This window comes from Pyrus communis, chromosome 5, assembly GCF_963583255.1.
Source record: "Pyrus communis chromosome 5, drPyrComm1.1, whole genome shotgun sequence".
Lineage (NCBI taxonomy): Eukaryota > Viridiplantae > Streptophyta > Magnoliopsida > Rosales > Rosaceae > Pyrus > Pyrus communis.
This window is the reverse complement of record NC_084807.1, coordinates 15,736,200-15,754,687: the sequence shown is the minus strand read 5'-3', so window position 1 is coordinate 15,754,687 and position 18,488 is coordinate 15,736,200. Positions and strand designations below refer to the sequence as shown.

General features: G+C 36.5%; 2 protein-coding genes and 1 long non-coding RNA gene across 3 annotated transcripts; 1 reads left to right on the top strand and 2 right to left on the bottom strand.

Moving 5' to 3' along the window:
* Positions 1-147: 147 nt before the first annotated feature.
* Positions 148-4,717, bottom strand: LOC137735401 (uncharacterized). The gene is made up of 5 exons (XM_068474828.1): positions 4,636-4,717; positions 3,291-3,549; positions 1,220-1,321; positions 839-953; positions 148-476 (listed from the first exon to the last, which is right to left on the bottom strand). The coding sequence occupies exons 2-5, from the start codon at positions 3,360-3,362 to the stop codon at positions 340-342; spliced, it is 426 nt and encodes a 141-aa protein (XP_068330929.1). The 5' UTR covers positions 3,363-3,549; positions 4,636-4,717; the 3' UTR covers positions 148-339.
* A 1,877-nt stretch (positions 4,718-6,594) lies between these two features.
* On the top strand, positions 6,595-8,680 carry LOC137735507 (uncharacterized). Its single transcript, XR_011068658.1, has 4 exons — positions 6,595-6,727; positions 7,308-7,362; positions 7,740-7,897; positions 8,347-8,680. It is a non-coding gene; the product is annotated as an uncharacterized lncRNA (long non-coding RNA).
* Positions 8,681-11,351: 2,671 nt separating this feature from the next.
* On the bottom strand, positions 11,352-14,080 carry LOC137735506 (digalactosyldiacylglycerol synthase 2, chloroplastic-like). Its single transcript, XM_068474937.1, has 4 exons — positions 13,697-14,080; positions 13,043-13,309; positions 12,418-12,767; positions 11,352-12,097 (listed from the first exon to the last, which is right to left on the bottom strand). The coding sequence occupies exons 1-4, from the start codon at positions 13,976-13,978 to the stop codon at positions 11,587-11,589; spliced, it is 1,410 nt and encodes a 469-aa protein (XP_068331038.1). The 5' UTR covers positions 13,979-14,080; the 3' UTR covers positions 11,352-11,586.
* Positions 14,081-18,488: the final 4,408 nt, after the last annotated feature.

Sequence of the window (18,488 nt, the reverse complement as noted above, 5' to 3'; positions counted from 1 at the left end):
TCTGAACAAATAAGTTGTCACACATTTTGGATCATCCTTTAATACCCTAATGTTATCATACAACATAAACTAGTTTGAATACTAATCCAAAAGCACTTTGGATCGAATCAGATTGAAACAATCTGTCCATTTTATTCGTTTTTTTAACGGCCTAGTCGGCCTCTCATGCTGAATGCATACGAGACTCAAATCAAAATACCAAACCAAAGTAAACTCAGGATTAACCAAACTGGAAAATGCATTATTCTGAAGAGACCAGAGTAAATAGCAATCCGACAATCAACAGAAAAGCTAATACTCCTCCGCACCTTGCAGACACGAATGAATAGCCTCGGAGGCTTATTCTTTCATAGCTTCTGATGCTTCAAGGTCACCAGCTTCAATGCTCTTCCCAGCCTCACCAACTTCGGTGTCCTCCCCGGTATCATTGCTTTCCATAGGGTTGGCGGTTTCCTCTAAACCATTGCTTTCTTTACCTAGAGGAGAAGGTGCAATTAACAAATCATGAGGAAGAAACGCGATACGCTACTAAGCAAACTAATGGTCCAGCAACAATGCATTCTAGATAAAATATTTTATTTTCTGTAGAAATTAAAAGACACCGATGTAATGAGTAATGTACAAGCAAAAGCATTTATTTTTTAATGTTATCACATGCTCTTTAACTAATATATATCTTCAAGTTTGAGTGCAAGAGCAAGACAACTTTGACGATATGTGCAAAACTTAGGAACAAATTAAAGGGTCCTTGCAGTTCAATCCTATTAAAGTTAAACAATTTCCTACAACATACTACAGAGAGAGGAGGTTTCAAACATTGTGTAGTTCAGAAATTTACCCGGATTCAGAGGCGGTGGCCTTGAGCTCTGATGGCCAGAGTTCCCCCTAGCTGCAGAGCCAGGTTTGTTCCTCATCCTCATGCGTTTCCTCTTTAGTTTGTTGATCTTAAAATCCTACAAGAGGATATATGACTAAGTCGATGTCCGACAGTATAGGGCTTCTACATAATTTCATGCAGTACAAAGGGAGGAAGTTTCCCGTAAGTAACAAAAGAAAAGCAAGCCCATCAAGTCCCACAGATATATTATGAACAGTACAATGAAGATTCTCAAGGTAGCAATCATTACAATATATGAAAGACGTGAAAATATGAACAAAGAAGACTAAATATTTATAGAAGCAAAGCAACAATGATAAAACCAACAATGATAAAACTCACCGGCGCATATATTGAAAGCTTGTTTTCCTTCGCATAGTTCACATATCTCATAAGATCTTCATATGTTGAAAAATGTTGACCAGTTGTAGGACACAAGTAGTGCTATAACATCCAAACAAGCAATCACTCAGTTCTGAAACCAGTTGAAACACCAGGGCGGACACAAACATTAAGAAAAATAGCATGCCATTCTAAGTAAAATAACTTTTATATTTTAAGCCAAGAACGCAGAACGTTGTATACTGCCATTTCATCTGGTGTGGAAAGGCTAACTATGCCACATCAATTACTGACTACATAAACTGGTAAAGATAACCCAAATACCTTGACTAACAATATTTATTTGTAACATCAATGTTAAGAAATGGGCCGCAAGCTAAATAAATGGTCATCTATTCACAAGCACAAGGACACAAGATGACGCAGAAAGAAATATCAAAACAATTATGCACAGTTATGGAAAATGCCAGATTAAAGACTCCCTTCAACATGGATAAAAGATCTTGTGATATTTATATGAAAACAGTAACATAAAGCTTCTGTTCAAACTGTAAAAAATGGGTTATTATACAAAATGGTCCCTGAGATTTGCATGATCAATAGAAATGGTCCCTGAGATTGAAAATCAATAGACATGGTCCCTGAGATTGTCCACCTTCCATGATTTTGGTCCTTCCGTTAAAAACTCTTTGGGCAATTTTCAAAGCTTCGTAACTCAATCGATTCTTAACCAAATTCGACCCATAATATATAGAACAAGATTATACCTATTTGGAAGCCCAATGATTGCCGGAGATGGCCGGAAAATAGCCTGAAAGGTGACTGGTCTGCTAGAAAACTGGAAAACTCGCTGGAAACTGGTAAATTTTAAACGTTCATAACTTCTTCAATACTCAACGAAATCGAGTGATTCAAAAACAAAAATCATACTTCTCGACGAATTGAAGAGAATGGTATCTTTCTTTACTGCTAACTCGCCATGGTTTGGTCGGAAAACTGCTCGAAAGTGGCTAACTCGAAAATGGTTAGCCACTTTCGAGCCGTTGTCCGACCAAACCACAACGAGTTAGCCTTTGAAAAAGGTATCATGCTCTTCGTCTCATCAAGAAGTATTACTTTTGTTTTTGAATCACTTGATTTGGTAGAGTATTGAAGAAGTTATGAACATTTAAAGTTTACCCAGTTACCGGCAAGTTTTCCAGTTTTCCCGCGGATCAGTCACCTTTTAGGCTATTTTCCGGTCATCTCCAGCAACCATTGGGCTTCCAAATAGGTATAATCTTATTCCACACTTTCCTATCTTCATTTTGATATATTATGGGTCGAATTTGGTTAAGAAACGATTGAGTTACAAAGCTTTGAAAATTGCCTAAAATCGTTTTTAACGGAAGGACCAAAATCATGGATGGTGGACAATCTCAGGGACCATTTCTATTGATCATGCAAATCTCAGGGACTATTTTGTATAATAACCCGTAAAAATTTGATGGCTTAGAAGCCCAGCGCCATATGACTAAAGATAAGTTACTTGAAACTCCATAACTTTGAAGAGTGATATTAATGCACAATGGCAAGACGTCCATCAAAGAAAAAACAACCAAATACAGCGCCATCAAACATTCAAGAAGCAATCCAACATGCATGTTTTAATTAACGCATAAAAGTATTGTGCAGTAAGATTTAAACCAATTAGCTAAGTCAATCTAACACCAAATACAAAATTCACTTCCAAATTTACTAATCTTATGAAGATGAAATTCTATGCTAAATCACAACAAGAATATCAGAGATATAAACGAGATTTTTGTTCAGTAAAAATGCAAATGCGCTTTTGGTTAAATAGAAAATTAAATTAGGTTTCAACTACTAGGAGTTCATAGATCTATTGTGCAAAAGTTGAATTACATCAGCTGTCAACCCACTACCAAAAATGAAACCTATTGCAACTGTAAAGGAACTAGTGCCGGTAATAGAGATATTGATTCTTATTACTGGTAAAAAATTCAGATCTAAAACCGAATAAGATAATCAGCAGCGTAAATGAGAGCCTGGGAATCACGTGTTTAATTACCGAGGTTTTGGAGCCTTCATCCTTCAACTCCCATCCTTCAGGAATTGGCTCTTCCAAATTCTTATCTTCCATTGATGTTTCCACTCACCAGTGCTCTGAATAAACTCCCTTCTACTTCCACTCCGCTAGAGGGTCCTTTTAAACCAAGATTTTGATAACAACGAGGCATTGCGATGGCAATTTGATAAACAAAAAAGATGCCTTCGAGTCCATGTGTTCCCATCTTTTCAGTGTATTTCGACGAGGGTCCAAAACGTAACTGAAAATAGAAAGAATTAATTTTTCTGTAAGAATATATCAGAACAACTGGAAATGACAAACTAAAATGCATACCATTCACAAGAAAATTCAAACATTTAAAAGGGGGGGATGGATGCAAGATAACAGCGAAAGTACTACCAAAAACGATTAACCATTTTGAAACATCCACACTTTTTCCTTGTGACATTTGATTTCAGAAATCTGACAACTTATGTGCTGTGTACCAAATATGCATATAAACAAAACAAAGCACATTTCTGACCTTAAACTGGTTATCAACAACGAAAAGAATCAAATTCCGACACTTTGAGCCCAGTACAAAATTAGAAGATATGAGTAGCTTAATTGGTGCACAAAAACAATAGAATCCATCGATGTCAAAACACATTTGATTTCTTATAAGAAACTTTCTTTTCAATAGCAATTCTTACACACGCCCACGCACACATGAACTCACACCTTCGTATCTCTGCCCTCAAGAGAGCTATAACCTACTGGGGGAGATACAAAACCCTTTAATATGAAGTAGTTCTGAATGCTACTTGCCATTAGTCTTAGCAGCTCAATATCATCGAAAAACAACACAAAACGAAATAATCACGCCATAATAGCTGCATTGTTTTGAACTTCCACCACATAAATGCACAAACTAAAATTCCTTGTCCCGAGAAATAACGACGAATCGAACAACACCAGAAGAAGATACATCATCATCATAAAGAAGATCAGAATTGCGAACTAAAGTCCGGAATCCGGATTAACAACCTAAATTCAAACACCTTTTGCCTCCAATTGGAATAATATAAAACCCTACCAATAATGGCAACAAATAGACCCAACTTGAAAAATAAAACATATACATCATGCAATCAAACAGAATGAAAGATACATCAAACTTCCATATATGTAAATATGTTCTAACAATAAAATAAACACCAAAACTAAAATAGTAACTAAGATTTTTCCCCCACACAATTTTTCCTCTCTTTCTCGATCAATTAGAAGCCGTTGGCCACCATTTTCTCGGCAACCAAACAGAAAAATAACAACTAATACAAATAAAATCGAAAGGGTTCGGCTCTACCTTCGGAGTTCTTCTTCGTCGTCTTCCTTACAGAGATTGCTCCGCAGCTTTGCTTTGTTGCCAGTTGAACGACAGCGGTCAAATATTGGGTCGGTGGAGTATCAAAACAAACGAAAAAACGACACCGTCAGGTCGGACTGGCATCAGGCAAGGTGCGTGGGGCCACACTTTGTAAAACGGTGTCGTTTTTAAGCTGCAGTCATTGGATGTAGAGTTGTTAAACGGACCGGCCCAACCCAGCCTTACCCATTTAAAGCACGTGTGTTGGGCTAACAAACTTAATAAGTACGACGGATTGATCTATCAGATTTCTTTTCTTCTTAATGAACCATATTTTTTACACTAAATGGGAGGGGAATGAGCTAGTAATAATATGATTCAAATTCTCCTTTCACGAGAATCGAACCTAAGTCTTCTCACTTTCAAGCTGTTGAGGCCCATAAATGTCACAAGCAAGGCATCAAGCCTTGAAGCCCAATTGTCATGCAAGCCTCTATTAAAGCCCAAATACATGCAAAGGTGCGGAATCGAGGAAGAAATATATTTACAAACATGTCATGCTACGATAATTAGACCAAATCACCCATGCCTATTTATCATGCTACTCACTATTCATGTTGAGATAAGTCCAAGTCACATGGCAGGGGGCTGATCAAGTGAATCGTGGTGTAAATGGTTACGGAAGTTTATTAGGCCTACGTTGAGTCAAGATTGTGGAAGACTTTGGGCTGCTTGGGAACTCAAAAGTCCAAGCCCATAACCTTTGTATTCCATGCGGGTAGGTTTGAGAGAGAACTAGCCTAGTTTGCCTCTTTCCCTACCAAGCCAACTCTCTTAGTTAGGACTAAACTAGATTCCAGCATTAAATTCACTCTAAGCCCATCAAGTTAGGCATTTAATGCAGACCTTCCCTTCTTAGCTTGCACAGAAAACCAAGGTGCGAAAGCCATAAGATACGCTACTTGAAGTAGCATCTACGGAGTGCTGGCCTGGGAAAGCCACTCCTCCGAAAGAAGCATAATGCAGGTTTCAACAGTATTGCTAACTTACACCAAAAGGAAAATAGTAGGAGAGCTAAGGAGAAAAGAAGGGGAAGACTAAGTCAACAAAGGAGATCCATTTGAAGCCCAGAGAAAAAACCTTCACTTACAAAAGGAAAGGATGAGTCATTAAGCAGAATGAGGGAGAATATAGACAGAACCAAGAAGCACCACGCAGGAAACATATCCAGAGAACCCCATTAACCCAAAAATATCCTTTAAACCTCAAGAATCATCATCCATGCAACCTTAGTATTTCCCACAACATTCCACTAAAAATCTCAGCCATCTTAAACCTTGTTATCACCCTAGGAAACCCAGATTATCTACCAGAAAACACCACGCAACCATGCCAACTCTCTCTCTCTCTCTCTCTCTCTCTCTCTCTCTTTCTCTCTCACTCTCTCTCAACATGCTAAACTGATGAACTTCTAGCTTTCACACTATGCCTCACTTAAGAAAGTCATTATTTGCTTACTCATGCTATCTTCGAGGCATTGATATAACCAAAATATTTCATAAGACAAGTTAACTCTTTCGAGATATTCCAGGACTTGGTACAAAACCGAACCAAGGGAGACAAGAGGTCGTTCTCAAAACCCAAGTCCACCTCGACCTAAAAATCCCCCAAGATAAGTGAAGAGGAACACCATGAAAGTATAAGACGGCCCACAACTCTAGCACATTTAGGTATAGTTTGGTGCGCCTAAAATGGGTGGAATGCGCTGTTCCATGGGATGAGTTTTGGGTGAATTTTGGTTCCGCCTCACCCCCCTGGAACGACTCGTTCCACATCCGTAGAACACAAAATTATAACATTTTAAGACAAAAATACCCCTTATCTTTATCAATATTTACACCATCCAAAAAACAAACCCTAAAATTCTATCTTGTTCGTTCCATCTTCTCTGCCTGCCACCCTTTTCCCATAGCCTTCCTCCTCATCCTCTCTCGTAGCAGCTGCACCTCCAAGTTCGATCTTGATCTTCTCCCGTAGCCGCTGCATCTCCAGGTTCGATCTCTATCTTCTCCCGTAGCCGCTGCATCTCCAGGTTTGTTTTCTTGATCTTTCCATGGAAAATTTCAATTTTCTGGGAAAATAGGATGCTTATGAGAAAATAAGTTAGTTTTCTTGGTTTCTCTGGCTTAACTTATGCATGGGAAAAAGAACAAAGTCTGATTTTTAAGGTTTATTATGATTTTGGTTTGTAAAGAATTGGATCTGGTTCCGAGCTGTGCGATTTAGTGGGTTCGGTTGTGAGCTTGGCTTTGTATGATGGAAAAAGTTGGTTCTTTAATCTGGGTCTTCCTCCTTTTATTCTTTCTAAGTTCAATTTTAGTACTTCAAATTTTTTGATAATTTTTTGAATTTGAGTTTTTGGGTTGCTCTTAAATTGGAGCTTTCGTGTTGGATATTTTGGTTTTTTTTTTTTCCCTTGATTTTCTGATGCAAGCACTGTTCCATTCATGCAATTTTGGCTTCTGAAACTGGGTATTCTGCAAAATTTCATCAATTTATCAATTGGGTTGTTCTTCTTTTGTGATTTCGAGAATTGGGTTGTTCTTGTTTTGTGATTTCAAGAATCGGGTATTTAGTGATTGCACATTGTCATGGTTTTTTCACTATTTCAGAAGCAACTGATTAAGTTGGATGTGATGCTGCTGAAGCTGCCGTCGAGTCTTCAGAGTAAGCGAGTTTGTAGATCCATTTTGTTTTGATTCTTATATAGTGTGATAATATTTTGGGTTAGATGTTTTTTGGAGTGGATTTGAAGCAAAGGTGAGAGAATGTGATTAGCGAAGTCTTTCGTTTTTTGCTTAAATGCTTTAGATTTGGTGGAAAGAATTTGCTTCCTGAATTTGAAAGGCTTTGCTGTATTAGTTGGAATTATAGTTCTGCAGGCTTTGCTGTATTAATTGGAGTTATAGTTCTGCAGCAACAATCTCTAAGGATTTCGTTGTTGGCTAACTATTTAAGGCTTTCATCTTATGTTTCATGCAATTTTGAAGAGGATTCAAGGTGGGTTTTTGATGACTCTGTAAAATTGTAATTATTCGTTGTAGATGAACACATTGTGATGTGCTAGTTGAGGAGTTGGAGAATTGAACCGTAGATGGAGCGTAAGTGGTTGTGGAAGAAGAAGTCTTCTGAGAAGAGCTCTGGAGAAACTGACAGCTCAGGTTCAATATCTTCACACTCCGAGAGGTACCCCAATGAACAGGTAGGTAGCTGAACCCTGAGTCACACAAACCTAAATGGTCTCTTTTGTAAAAGTTGCCCTTGTCTTTAACCATGTCAGACATCATGGAAGTTTGTAACTGCTTTTGCTAGGAGGGAAGCATGCATGTGGTTTAGGAAAAACTATGTGAAAGATTGTGACTTGCAAGCAGTCTTAATAGTGTGTGTGATTGTAAAAGATGGTTTGTTGAAGTTTATTTGGTTTTCTCATATGCTTATCTCTCCTCCTTGTATATGGGAGTTCTATCGTTTAAGTGTTGAATGAATTACCGTTTGAAAAAAACAAAAAAAAAAAAAATAAATTAAAAAAAAAAAAAAAAAAACATGATTTGGAATTATCACGAGATTGGTCATTCATGGCTTGTTGATAAATTTGTGTAGTTTTTCTATTTTATGATTACTTACCAATGCTCTTTGCTTTTCGTTTTATAGGTCTCCATATATGTTGTTGCAGCACATTAGATTATCTTAAAGATCTAGGCTTGTCCCAAATAGCCTTTTAGTAGATGAATACTCAAGAAACATGAAGTTATTGCTTCAGGCCATGGGTCTGTTGACTGATATGTACACATTAGTATGGCTCTACAGACACATCAGCATGAAGGTTACACATCAGATTGTAGGAAGGCTGCTATCTGTTGGGATTTGTAAGGATATAAGGAAGTTAATTGGTTAGTAGCTTATGAGTGAAGCAAATAATACTTGTATAAATAACAAACACCTCTCTCTGTAATTCATTCATTGTTCAAGGAATACAATCTTTAGTCATTCACTTTCTCTCTCTAAATTCTTTGCCATTGTTTTTTGTTTTGCTTCTTCTGCCATGTCTTCAGTCAAGAAATGGCATAACATATCTTCAGCCATGTGCTACTGTAAAAAATATATCATAGATAAGCATATATGTGTTCAAATATGAACAAGTTCAAAAAAAAAAAAAAAATGTCCCATCCCATCCCACGCATAAACATTGTACCAAACAACAAACGGAAGAGAGGGAAGTTAGTCATTCAATCTTTTGGTTCCGTTCCGTTCCATCCAGCGTGTTACCAAATGCAGAACGGAACAACCGTCCTGTGCATACCAAACATAACACATAATCTTCATTCTGTCCTGTCCCGTTCCATCCCATTCTGTTTCGTCTCGTCCCGTTTGCATACCAAACGGTACGTTAGGGGTCGTGTCACTAATCGGGCAAGTCACCCTAAGCCCGACACGAAGCAAGACTTATTTAAAAAAAGCACGGTACAATCTAATCCCATATAAATAATAGCACGCCATGACCCATAAAACAAGATTTGTGCCTTAATATTTATGTTGTTGGAATATCCAACATCCTTCCAAGTTGGTATTGGGGTTTCACTCATAACACAACATTTACCAGTCTCTCTCGCAACAAAATTTGGAGAAAAATTTACAAATTTGACAGACTAGTTTGCATATTTCCTTAAAGTACATTTGATCTCGAACCAAATTGAAAGGTCCGATTCCCATAATTCCACGACTAAACATGACTAAGTGAAGTCAATATGTTTCCACTTGCACTGTGGAAATTTTGGTATTGTTGGTCATCTATTGCCTCAGCTTGTAATTTACTTATTAGCGTACATTTTTGTTAGCGTAATTGAGATGAACTGAGAAAGCATAATTCATATTCGATTGAAACAAAAACAGTGAAAATGCATCAAATACAATGTAGTTAATAGTGTAACACATTTTGATTTAGTTTATTAATTAACCAAACACATTAGTTAAGATGTAGGGTGATGGAAGGTGTTTGAAGAAACTCTTTCACGCTTTTAATTGAGCTACTAAAGAATGGCCCACAAGAGCGGAAATTCTTAGGGTAATGCTAGGGAGGCTAAATTTGCAAACTAAATGATGTGTCAGCAGTAATAATGAGCACATTTATCAACGCTCAAGTAATAAATCAATCATCAACTTCCATGTCCTTTAGTTTCCATTTTATCTACAAATTTAGTCCTCTTAGCATTACCCAAATTGTTAATGCACATTGTTAGTTGTGGGAGAGATTTTTTAGTTTGCTGGGACATAGTCTGGTATACAATGTGTCAAAATATAAGTGGTTGGATATTTGAAAAACAAAAAATTTCAACCATTTATATTATGACATTTGGTGTACCTATCGTGTTTTCGGCTCACTGAAATTTTTTTTCAATGGTGGAGCTAAAGTTGTAGTTTTATAACTGGGGTCATAATAAATAAGCTTCCAAAAATTGAGTCCAGGCTAAGATAAATCATAAAGGATTAGCTCGGGCATTGTATTTTTATTTTAAGTTCAAAAGGAAGAAGAATAAAAGTATAAGAAAGAGGTGTTGTGCTGTAGTGAGGAGAGGAGACTGCCTCCTCAATTCTTCATATCTCCATTCATTTTCATGATAAGTAAATATGCACCAAGTTGTTGCATGAAAACAAATCATGTCAACTAAGGTCCCTACTAAACTCAAGCATCTGTTAGAGCAACTCCACCATTGCTAATTGCAGGCAACTCAATCCACTTTTTCCTCCCAAAACTACTTTAGCTCGCTCGGGCAATTGGGCTCAAGGGGAGCCCAATGGAGAAGTTAGGCAATAATCCACTGGTCGAGGGCCTGAGCTATGTCATGCAAAGATGATGTCATCAACAATTTATATTATAAAAATTATAAAAATCATTAAAAAATTAATTAAAAATATAAAAAAAAAAATTCTATAAATAACTAACCATGTTCTTTCACTTTACACTACATTTCAAGATTTTCAAAAACTTTCAGTCATTCTTTTATTATTATCCGAAATTAAAAATAAAGTTACCTTTTATTATTTTATAAAATAAAATAAAAAAATATTTTAATACAAAATGTGTGGGCTATTTAGTTTAGGAGTAGAGATGCACTTGTGCAATTAGTGTTTATTACAAACAGTTACTGTTCATTTAAGGGGATTGAGTTGCCTATTGACCAGGGTGGCCTAGCAAAGGTGGAACTGCACTTATGTTCCACTGTTGAAGCATTTTGTACTGTCAAGCAGCTGTTACAAACATTGTGAGCAGCTGCCTCAAACATATAGAACAGTCGTCATAAAAACCCAAATGTAAGCGCGTGTAACATGGACGTTTTAAATTTGTTAGGCTTGGCTTGAGACCTGCTTAATTTAAGGGGTGCGGGGTTTGTAGTTGTTTATGCGATTTTTGTCCACTTTAGTTTTGTATCTTGAGTAAAACCCGCCAGTTTAAACGAATTGAAACCATCAGAAGCATACTTACGTTCCGACGTTGCCTTTCATTGAAGCACTAGTACATACCTGCATTTCTTTTGATGCATAAACAGTTGAGCGCGGTGGAAAATACAAAGTAATCACACGTATTAAACGTAAATGGTAATCCACAACAATGTATATGTACATTGCAGTTTTAATTACAAATGCAAATTTACCCTCCCTCAATATAACACATTGTTACAGGCAACAATGTATATGAACATTATTCGACTCGTGTCTTTCGTATAAATTATTCCTTGATTCCCACCCAATTCTCAACTTCAGGTAGCAGGAAAAATGGAACAATTTACACATTTTGATTTGGATACCTCAGTAGCCAAGCAAGCATGTCCTGAAATTGATAATGAAGATACTCCCGAGTCCCGAATAATGTTATCATGCAAACAAAGGACGACATTATTTTCGTGAACCTCGTTTACCTGCAGGTATGGCCAGCCCAAGCTCCTTACATTGTTCCTCATCTGGTTGCAAACTCTTCGGGATTGCACCGAATATCTTTCTTGTTGTTTCAAAACCAGAAGCCACATGATGCACATATGCCGATGCATCCTCCACACTACTCCAAAGGCCTAATGAGGTAGACATAAATCTTTTCGAATTACTTTTTGACGGTTTCCTTGTAAATGCCTGGTCTAGCTCAGCAACCCGTAGAAATCTTTCCGTGGCAGCTTCCCATGACAGCTTATGCCTCTGTGCATCGGTCAGCTGGGCAGGCTCTTCAGCAAGCGCCTGCTGTGTGACCTTAACAAACCCATCAGCATTGTCATATGTGCGGCAATTCGGGAACTGCTTGAAGAATTCATTTGAGGGGTGATTGGCACATACAACGATTTTACCCATTGCCAACGCTTCTGCCGTTGTTGTGCAAAGCACATCCGTTGTGCTTGGATTGAGGAATACTTTATAACTGAGAGAGTACCAGGATAATATGTCAATATCCAACCAGGCCGATCATCTCTATGAAAGAAAATCTGAAATGAATAGAGGTATATTTGGAAGGAGAAACGTTCAAATTGGTAATAATACTACCCTTGACCAACCCTTGATAGAGACTAATTGAATTTTCAACCCCCGGAAAACTAGAGTACTTGGTATAAACAGAAATCAGTGTATCATCAAAACATTGGTGGTATAATGCGATGTTGGACAATTAGTGAATGTCATTAAAAATTTGGACAAAATGAATTTGATCTTATGATGAAGCTGGACAGATACGTAGAAGCTTACTCGTGAAATTGAAGATCAGCATGGTCACAACCAGGGTGGACTCGAACGGCCAGTTCCAATCTTTTGGCAGCTTCCTGAACTTGATCAGAGTCCTCCCCGTTTCCATATAAATCAACTTCAAGTCCAGTTAATTCCTTTTGATGATCCTGAAGAAGCTTGAGTAGCTCCTTATAGCCTTTGCTCCATACCATCTTCCCAATGTAATAGGCACCTTTGGTGAAGGCCTGGACTCCATTTCGTTGTTGCTCTAGCTTTTTCTTGCCGATCTCCAGAAATTTTGGGTTGACTCCGTGAACATTGCAAACAATGGATTTAGGATAATCCTGGGTGGCGGCAGATAACCGGATTACCTACAATACGTCATAGTTGAGATCTGGTTAGCAGGTATAGCAAGACGATGACAATGATATCCGCATTCATCTCTCTCAAACTTCATCATCGTCAATCATAAGAAGAGTTATCAAAAGTATCCAACAAACTACCAGTACAGCTTTGTTGTCATACAGTAACAACTCGAAGAGCATATTTCACCAAGTCTAATGCAAAAGCTAGAAGAGGCTACATAAAATAAGTGATGGAAAGCAAAAGATATATTACCAGAAATCTAATATTTATCAAGATGTACCTTGTGACAATATATTCCGACAACCCAATTATTTAGATATTTAAGAAGAAATGCTTGCATTCTTCCATTCCTCTCCCTTCTCACATATTCCAAATAATTGGTGTGGATGATTCCTACAACCAGCCGGAATTTAATCTTCCATCTCTTCCCATGATGAAACCATGTAAGGTGCTCAGGCTCCTCAAGGATGGCAACATCTGCATTTTCGTCAGGGACTACTTCTGAAATATCTCCAGCAGCAAGGATGCTCCTTTTATCTAAGGAAAACTGCAACAGAATTGACGTAACAAGTTGGTACTACTACACAAGGAATGGAAACAAAAACAGCACACATCCTTGAAGGTACGAAGGGAAGAAAAAATGAGAATATTGGATAGGGCACAGGGGTAGATGGCTCAACCTGGATGTCCACCAGGTGGACTCACGCCACGGGCTTCCATCAACAGATAGGCTAAAAGTTGTTAAATTCAGAATTTATTGGGCTGAACAGAACAGGAAAGACCCAAAACGGAAATTAAATAAATGACACTCTACGCATCCTACCCTTGAAAGGCATATAGAGCTATTCCCTTTGATATAATGAAACCCTTGACTAGCAAGTAAACTGGTTTGTGTGTACAGTGGTAATTGTATTAAATCTGCAGGTGTATGTACCTTTGCAGGATAAAAAAGTATACTAAAATCAGATTTAAATCCAATCCTCTCGTCAAGCCAGCGACGGACATAAGCCTCCTGCTCCGTAGGTCTGCTGAATGTGATGTTGTTGGGATATACTAGTTTTTGATCTTTCAACGATAACCAAGGGATGACCAAAGAGACAAGTCTCTCCCCATCTTTTGCAAGATAGGCTGCACGAAATAGAGGGTTGACAGCAGTGCCGGTCATCCATGGAAGGCTTGCAGTGGTGAATATCGCAAAATGCCGCTTTTTATTCATCCAATCAACAGAAACGCATGCAAAAAGCAATCAGCTATGTGTACTACTACGGTAGCCTCTCACAATTTGGATCAAACAGATTGGGAACAAAAGGAACCTCAATAAACTGCAGTAAGTAACAAAAAGGAACCGTCAAACTATATAACGAACTATGACCGTTGCAACACATTAAAATTGAAGCAACCTAAGTAATTAAACACAATTTATATCAAATGCACACATGCAAATAATAACGTTATAGAACTACAATTTGTAGACACTTCCCTGCGAATTCGATACTAATTTTGAATTAGGACTAGTTAAATGATTCTTTTGCACGCGGAAGGGACAATTAAAAATCATGAGTAACTTAATTTAGCTCCAATTTTGTGAGTCAGTATTAGGTTTTGTCTATTTTGTTGAGTTAGGCCCCTTTACTGATCATCCACATCAATTTCTTTTTATTATAAAAAATTGTGATAAATGTCATTCTTTATTTATAGTTTATCTTTTACTTAAAGTTAGGATTAAATATAATAATTAAATATTGTTTCCCCTTTTTCTTGCACCTAATTCTTATCTCATTTTTTTCTTCTACTCCATCACAGATTATATGTGTTAACTAATCTATGTTGTAGTCTTATAGATATATATATATATATATATATATATATTTTTTTTTTTGATGAAGATATATCAGCATATATACTAGTATGCATTTATAATGCATATATAGGTATCATGTATATCTCGTTTTTATCAACTTTTTATTCATCTTTGTACATATCTCATTTATAGGTTAAATGTATTTTATCAACTTATGATATAGGTATCATATATGATGACATATAAATTTTCTTTTAATTATTTTTCATGAAAGTGGTTAAATTTTTATATTTAAATATTCAAATTAAAAATTTGACTAAACATGCATAAATCAAGAAATTTAACTAAAATTGAAATATAGAAAAACTGGACTAAATCCAACAACAGCTCAAATTCTTGAATTCTTGGACCTGATCAAAGTAACCCATTAAACCTTAATTAAAACTAAGATTTACAGTTAATTTTTAATTAAATTTCCATAGATTGATAAAATTATACAAAAATTCGACGATATACCCAAATTTTAAAGATCCAATACGTGTAAAAGCTATCTAACACACCACATCCTTTATAATATCGATTTACACTTAAAATGCATATCGAAGTGACCTAATTCGAACGATACATCACAAACAGACATACAAATTTCATATATTAAATCCGTAAAAAGTATATAAATTCAAAAGTTTCTGAGAAAACAGTACCTTACAAATTTTCCGGAAAAAAAAGAGAAAGAATTGAAGCTCAGGTTTTGAAGGAATTTCAGGCACAGAGAACGAGAGAGGAAGAGGAAAGATGCTTGCCTGGTTGGCTACGTTAAATGGAGGAGGAGGAGAGCGAATAAACGTTTTCCGTCTGTGGAATTTTACGCGGTTTGTTTGGGCGGATAGTTTGGTTATACGATGTCGTAAAGGGTAGCTTTCACTGTTTGACCTTGGGAGATTACGAGGCTAAGCCGCCACCTTCGGTCCGGACGTTAACGTTAACTACGAAGAGCCGTTGAACCTCGTAGTCGTAAAGCGTTTGGCGCCATTTTTATATTGATTTTAACAGCTACAAGGTTGCTTTCTTTTCAGGAGTTATTTTTCTTTCTTTCTTTCTTTTTTTTTTTTTTTTTTTTTTTTTTTTTTTTTTTTATTCTTCCTGAAAGTGTTTTTGTCTTTTTTTTTTTTTTTTTTTCAATGAGAATGCATTTTAAATTCAAGAGGGTCCAAATAGAAAGAGTAAATAAGAAACAAGCATCAGCCCAAAACCCAGTCTGGAATCCAATAACACATTTGGAAACTCAGAAAAAGAAAAAATAGATGGTTTTTATGTACCATTTTCAACTTAAGGTATAAGAAGATTGGCTGAACTAACTCATTTTTTTATTAGACGAGTAATTGATGGAATTACAAATGGAGTCGGTATTGCGAGTTTATTCTGTAGGAGAGGGTAGGGGTGGATTTTTTTGCCAAATTGTCGTGTCAACCGTACCATATCGATTTTGTGACAATCGGTAATGGTACGGTATTGTACCGTACTGAAATTTTATGGTACGTTATTGGTAATCGATACCATTACCACGGTATTACCGTACCATACCAAAAATATAAAATAAAACCCTATTTATATTAGCATTGTTGTTGGTGACTTTGATCTTTTGAGTTGGTGGAAATCAAACACAAAACTGTTCTCAATTCTTTCATAAATAGCCAAAGATATCTTCGCAATCCTCACTTCTACTATTGCTAGTGAAAATACATTTAGCGTAAGGAGGAGGTTTGTGGACCCTTTTAGGGATTCTTGACTCCTAAAATGGTAGAGGCACTAGTGTGTACTAGTGATTGGCTTAGGGCAGATGAAGTAAACTTTTACAAGGAACCAATGGAATATATGCTTTAATTTTACAAGGAAATGGAATGAGTGGAAACAAGTAAGATATGCTTTAACTTTTTCAGTAAAGTGTTATTAAAAGGTTTTCAATTTTAATGCTTCTTGCTACTAATATGTTTTCTTTGTTTGTAATGTAGGCTTGACACAAACTTAATCTCCTACAAGTTCAATACCTCCTCCAAAAGCTTCGACATCTCAAACTTGAAGAATTGATCAATGAATTTTACTTTTTGAAGTTTAGTTCCAATTTTCATTTGGTTAGAAACTTTAACTTCTATTTGTTTTGGTTAGTAACTTCTACTTGGATTGTAAACTTAATTTTCATCATAAATCTTAATGCATCATTTGAATTATTGTGCATGTGAATTGTGAATGATGAATAACAGATGAATTTAGGCTACAATGTATGAGATAAAGGTACCAAAAAAAAATAAAAATAAAATAAAAAAAAGTTTTGCACTTGAATTGTGTTAAAAAAAACAAAAACAGATTTTGTCCCAAAAGAAAGTGGCAATTACCATTGTCATACCATGTCAACTGAACTATTTGACAATACTGAACTTTGGTATACCGAAAGTTTGGTACGGTAATGGTAATCAATTTTGTTAAATAAAAAATTTGGTATAGTAATTGGTATGAGTGTTTTGGTACAGTAACTGTACTGAACCCACCCCTAGGAGAGAGTATCAAATATGTAGGGGATTGTTGAATTTTTTTCTTCAAAGATTATATTCACACATCCCAAATTAACTCCTTCCTTGATTTTACCCTTAAAAACTGAACTGAACAATAATTTCGGTTTGGTTCAGGTTTTAGCAAAAACCCGAACCGAATGGTGGGTGTTAGGTGTAAATGTACAAACTGAAAAGTGGGATGCATTTTTTATGGAATTTGTGAAATTTGATTACTCTGTGACTGTCGAACTAGGACTGAAATGCTTGACATATAATATTTTGGGCCATGCTTAAGTCGTCATTCACTACAAAATTGAAAACTCTACAGTTTAAAATTTATTAATCATAGACTTTGCTTCCAGAATAGTGGTGTGATGTTTGGCAATCTCTTCGTCGTTGTTTTCATTACTCACAAGTATTCAGTCCTAGTTCAGATCTGTATATTTCTCTGAAAAAAATCTTACAACAGCACAAAATTCTGATTGCTTATGGTTGATAATTTTCAACACATCAGACTACTGACACCTGACTCTATAGGTGGGAATCACGTCCTCCCATCCCAAAAGACATGGAGCTACTCATTATGCTGTTGTGATGGGGGTCATTTACAGTATTGTCAAGCAAGACTATATGATGCAGGTAATTATATATGCTCCCACCCTACATTCCCATTATTCCTCTCCTATCGTATGAACTTTTAAAAACGTCCAATGTAACAACTTGATGCAGGAAAGGATCATTGCAACTCTTAATCTCAAGTCATGTTCCGAAGAATTGGAGAGCTACTTCCTGATGTGGTCTTTGCGTCTATTCATAAATAACGAAATTATGGATTATGCTCGGACACTTATTCCCTAAATGTCTCAACATTGTTCTTGAATAGTCCAAGATGCTATAATGGTAGGGAATTCGTTCCATGTAAGTTGTTCTTCATAAGTAAAGAGTTAGATAAGTAATGGATCGCAACACACTAGGACTTGGGATTTGGACGTACATTTGAAGAAGGAACAACGCTTCAAATTTCCCAAAACATCTCAAATAAAATGCATATCAAATCAATGTGTTTGAACTTTGAACAAAACATCAATAAGCAGAAGCATGGATATGGCAGCTACAAAACAATTATCGTTATAGGTTCAGGTAGAAATTACGTACCATCTAGCCAATCTATCTCGAGTTCCAGGCAATAACGACAAATACCGTTCATCAAAATAATGCAAATCTTTAAAACAATGTCACCATTGTCCACACGACAATCACCAAAAGCGCGTCGAAACTAGTACTAGCAAGAACCATCTCCAATATCTTGCTAAGCAAGTACTAGGGTTTTTCCGCAACGAAAATGGCGATTAAATAGGATAGCATGTTAGGAGTAA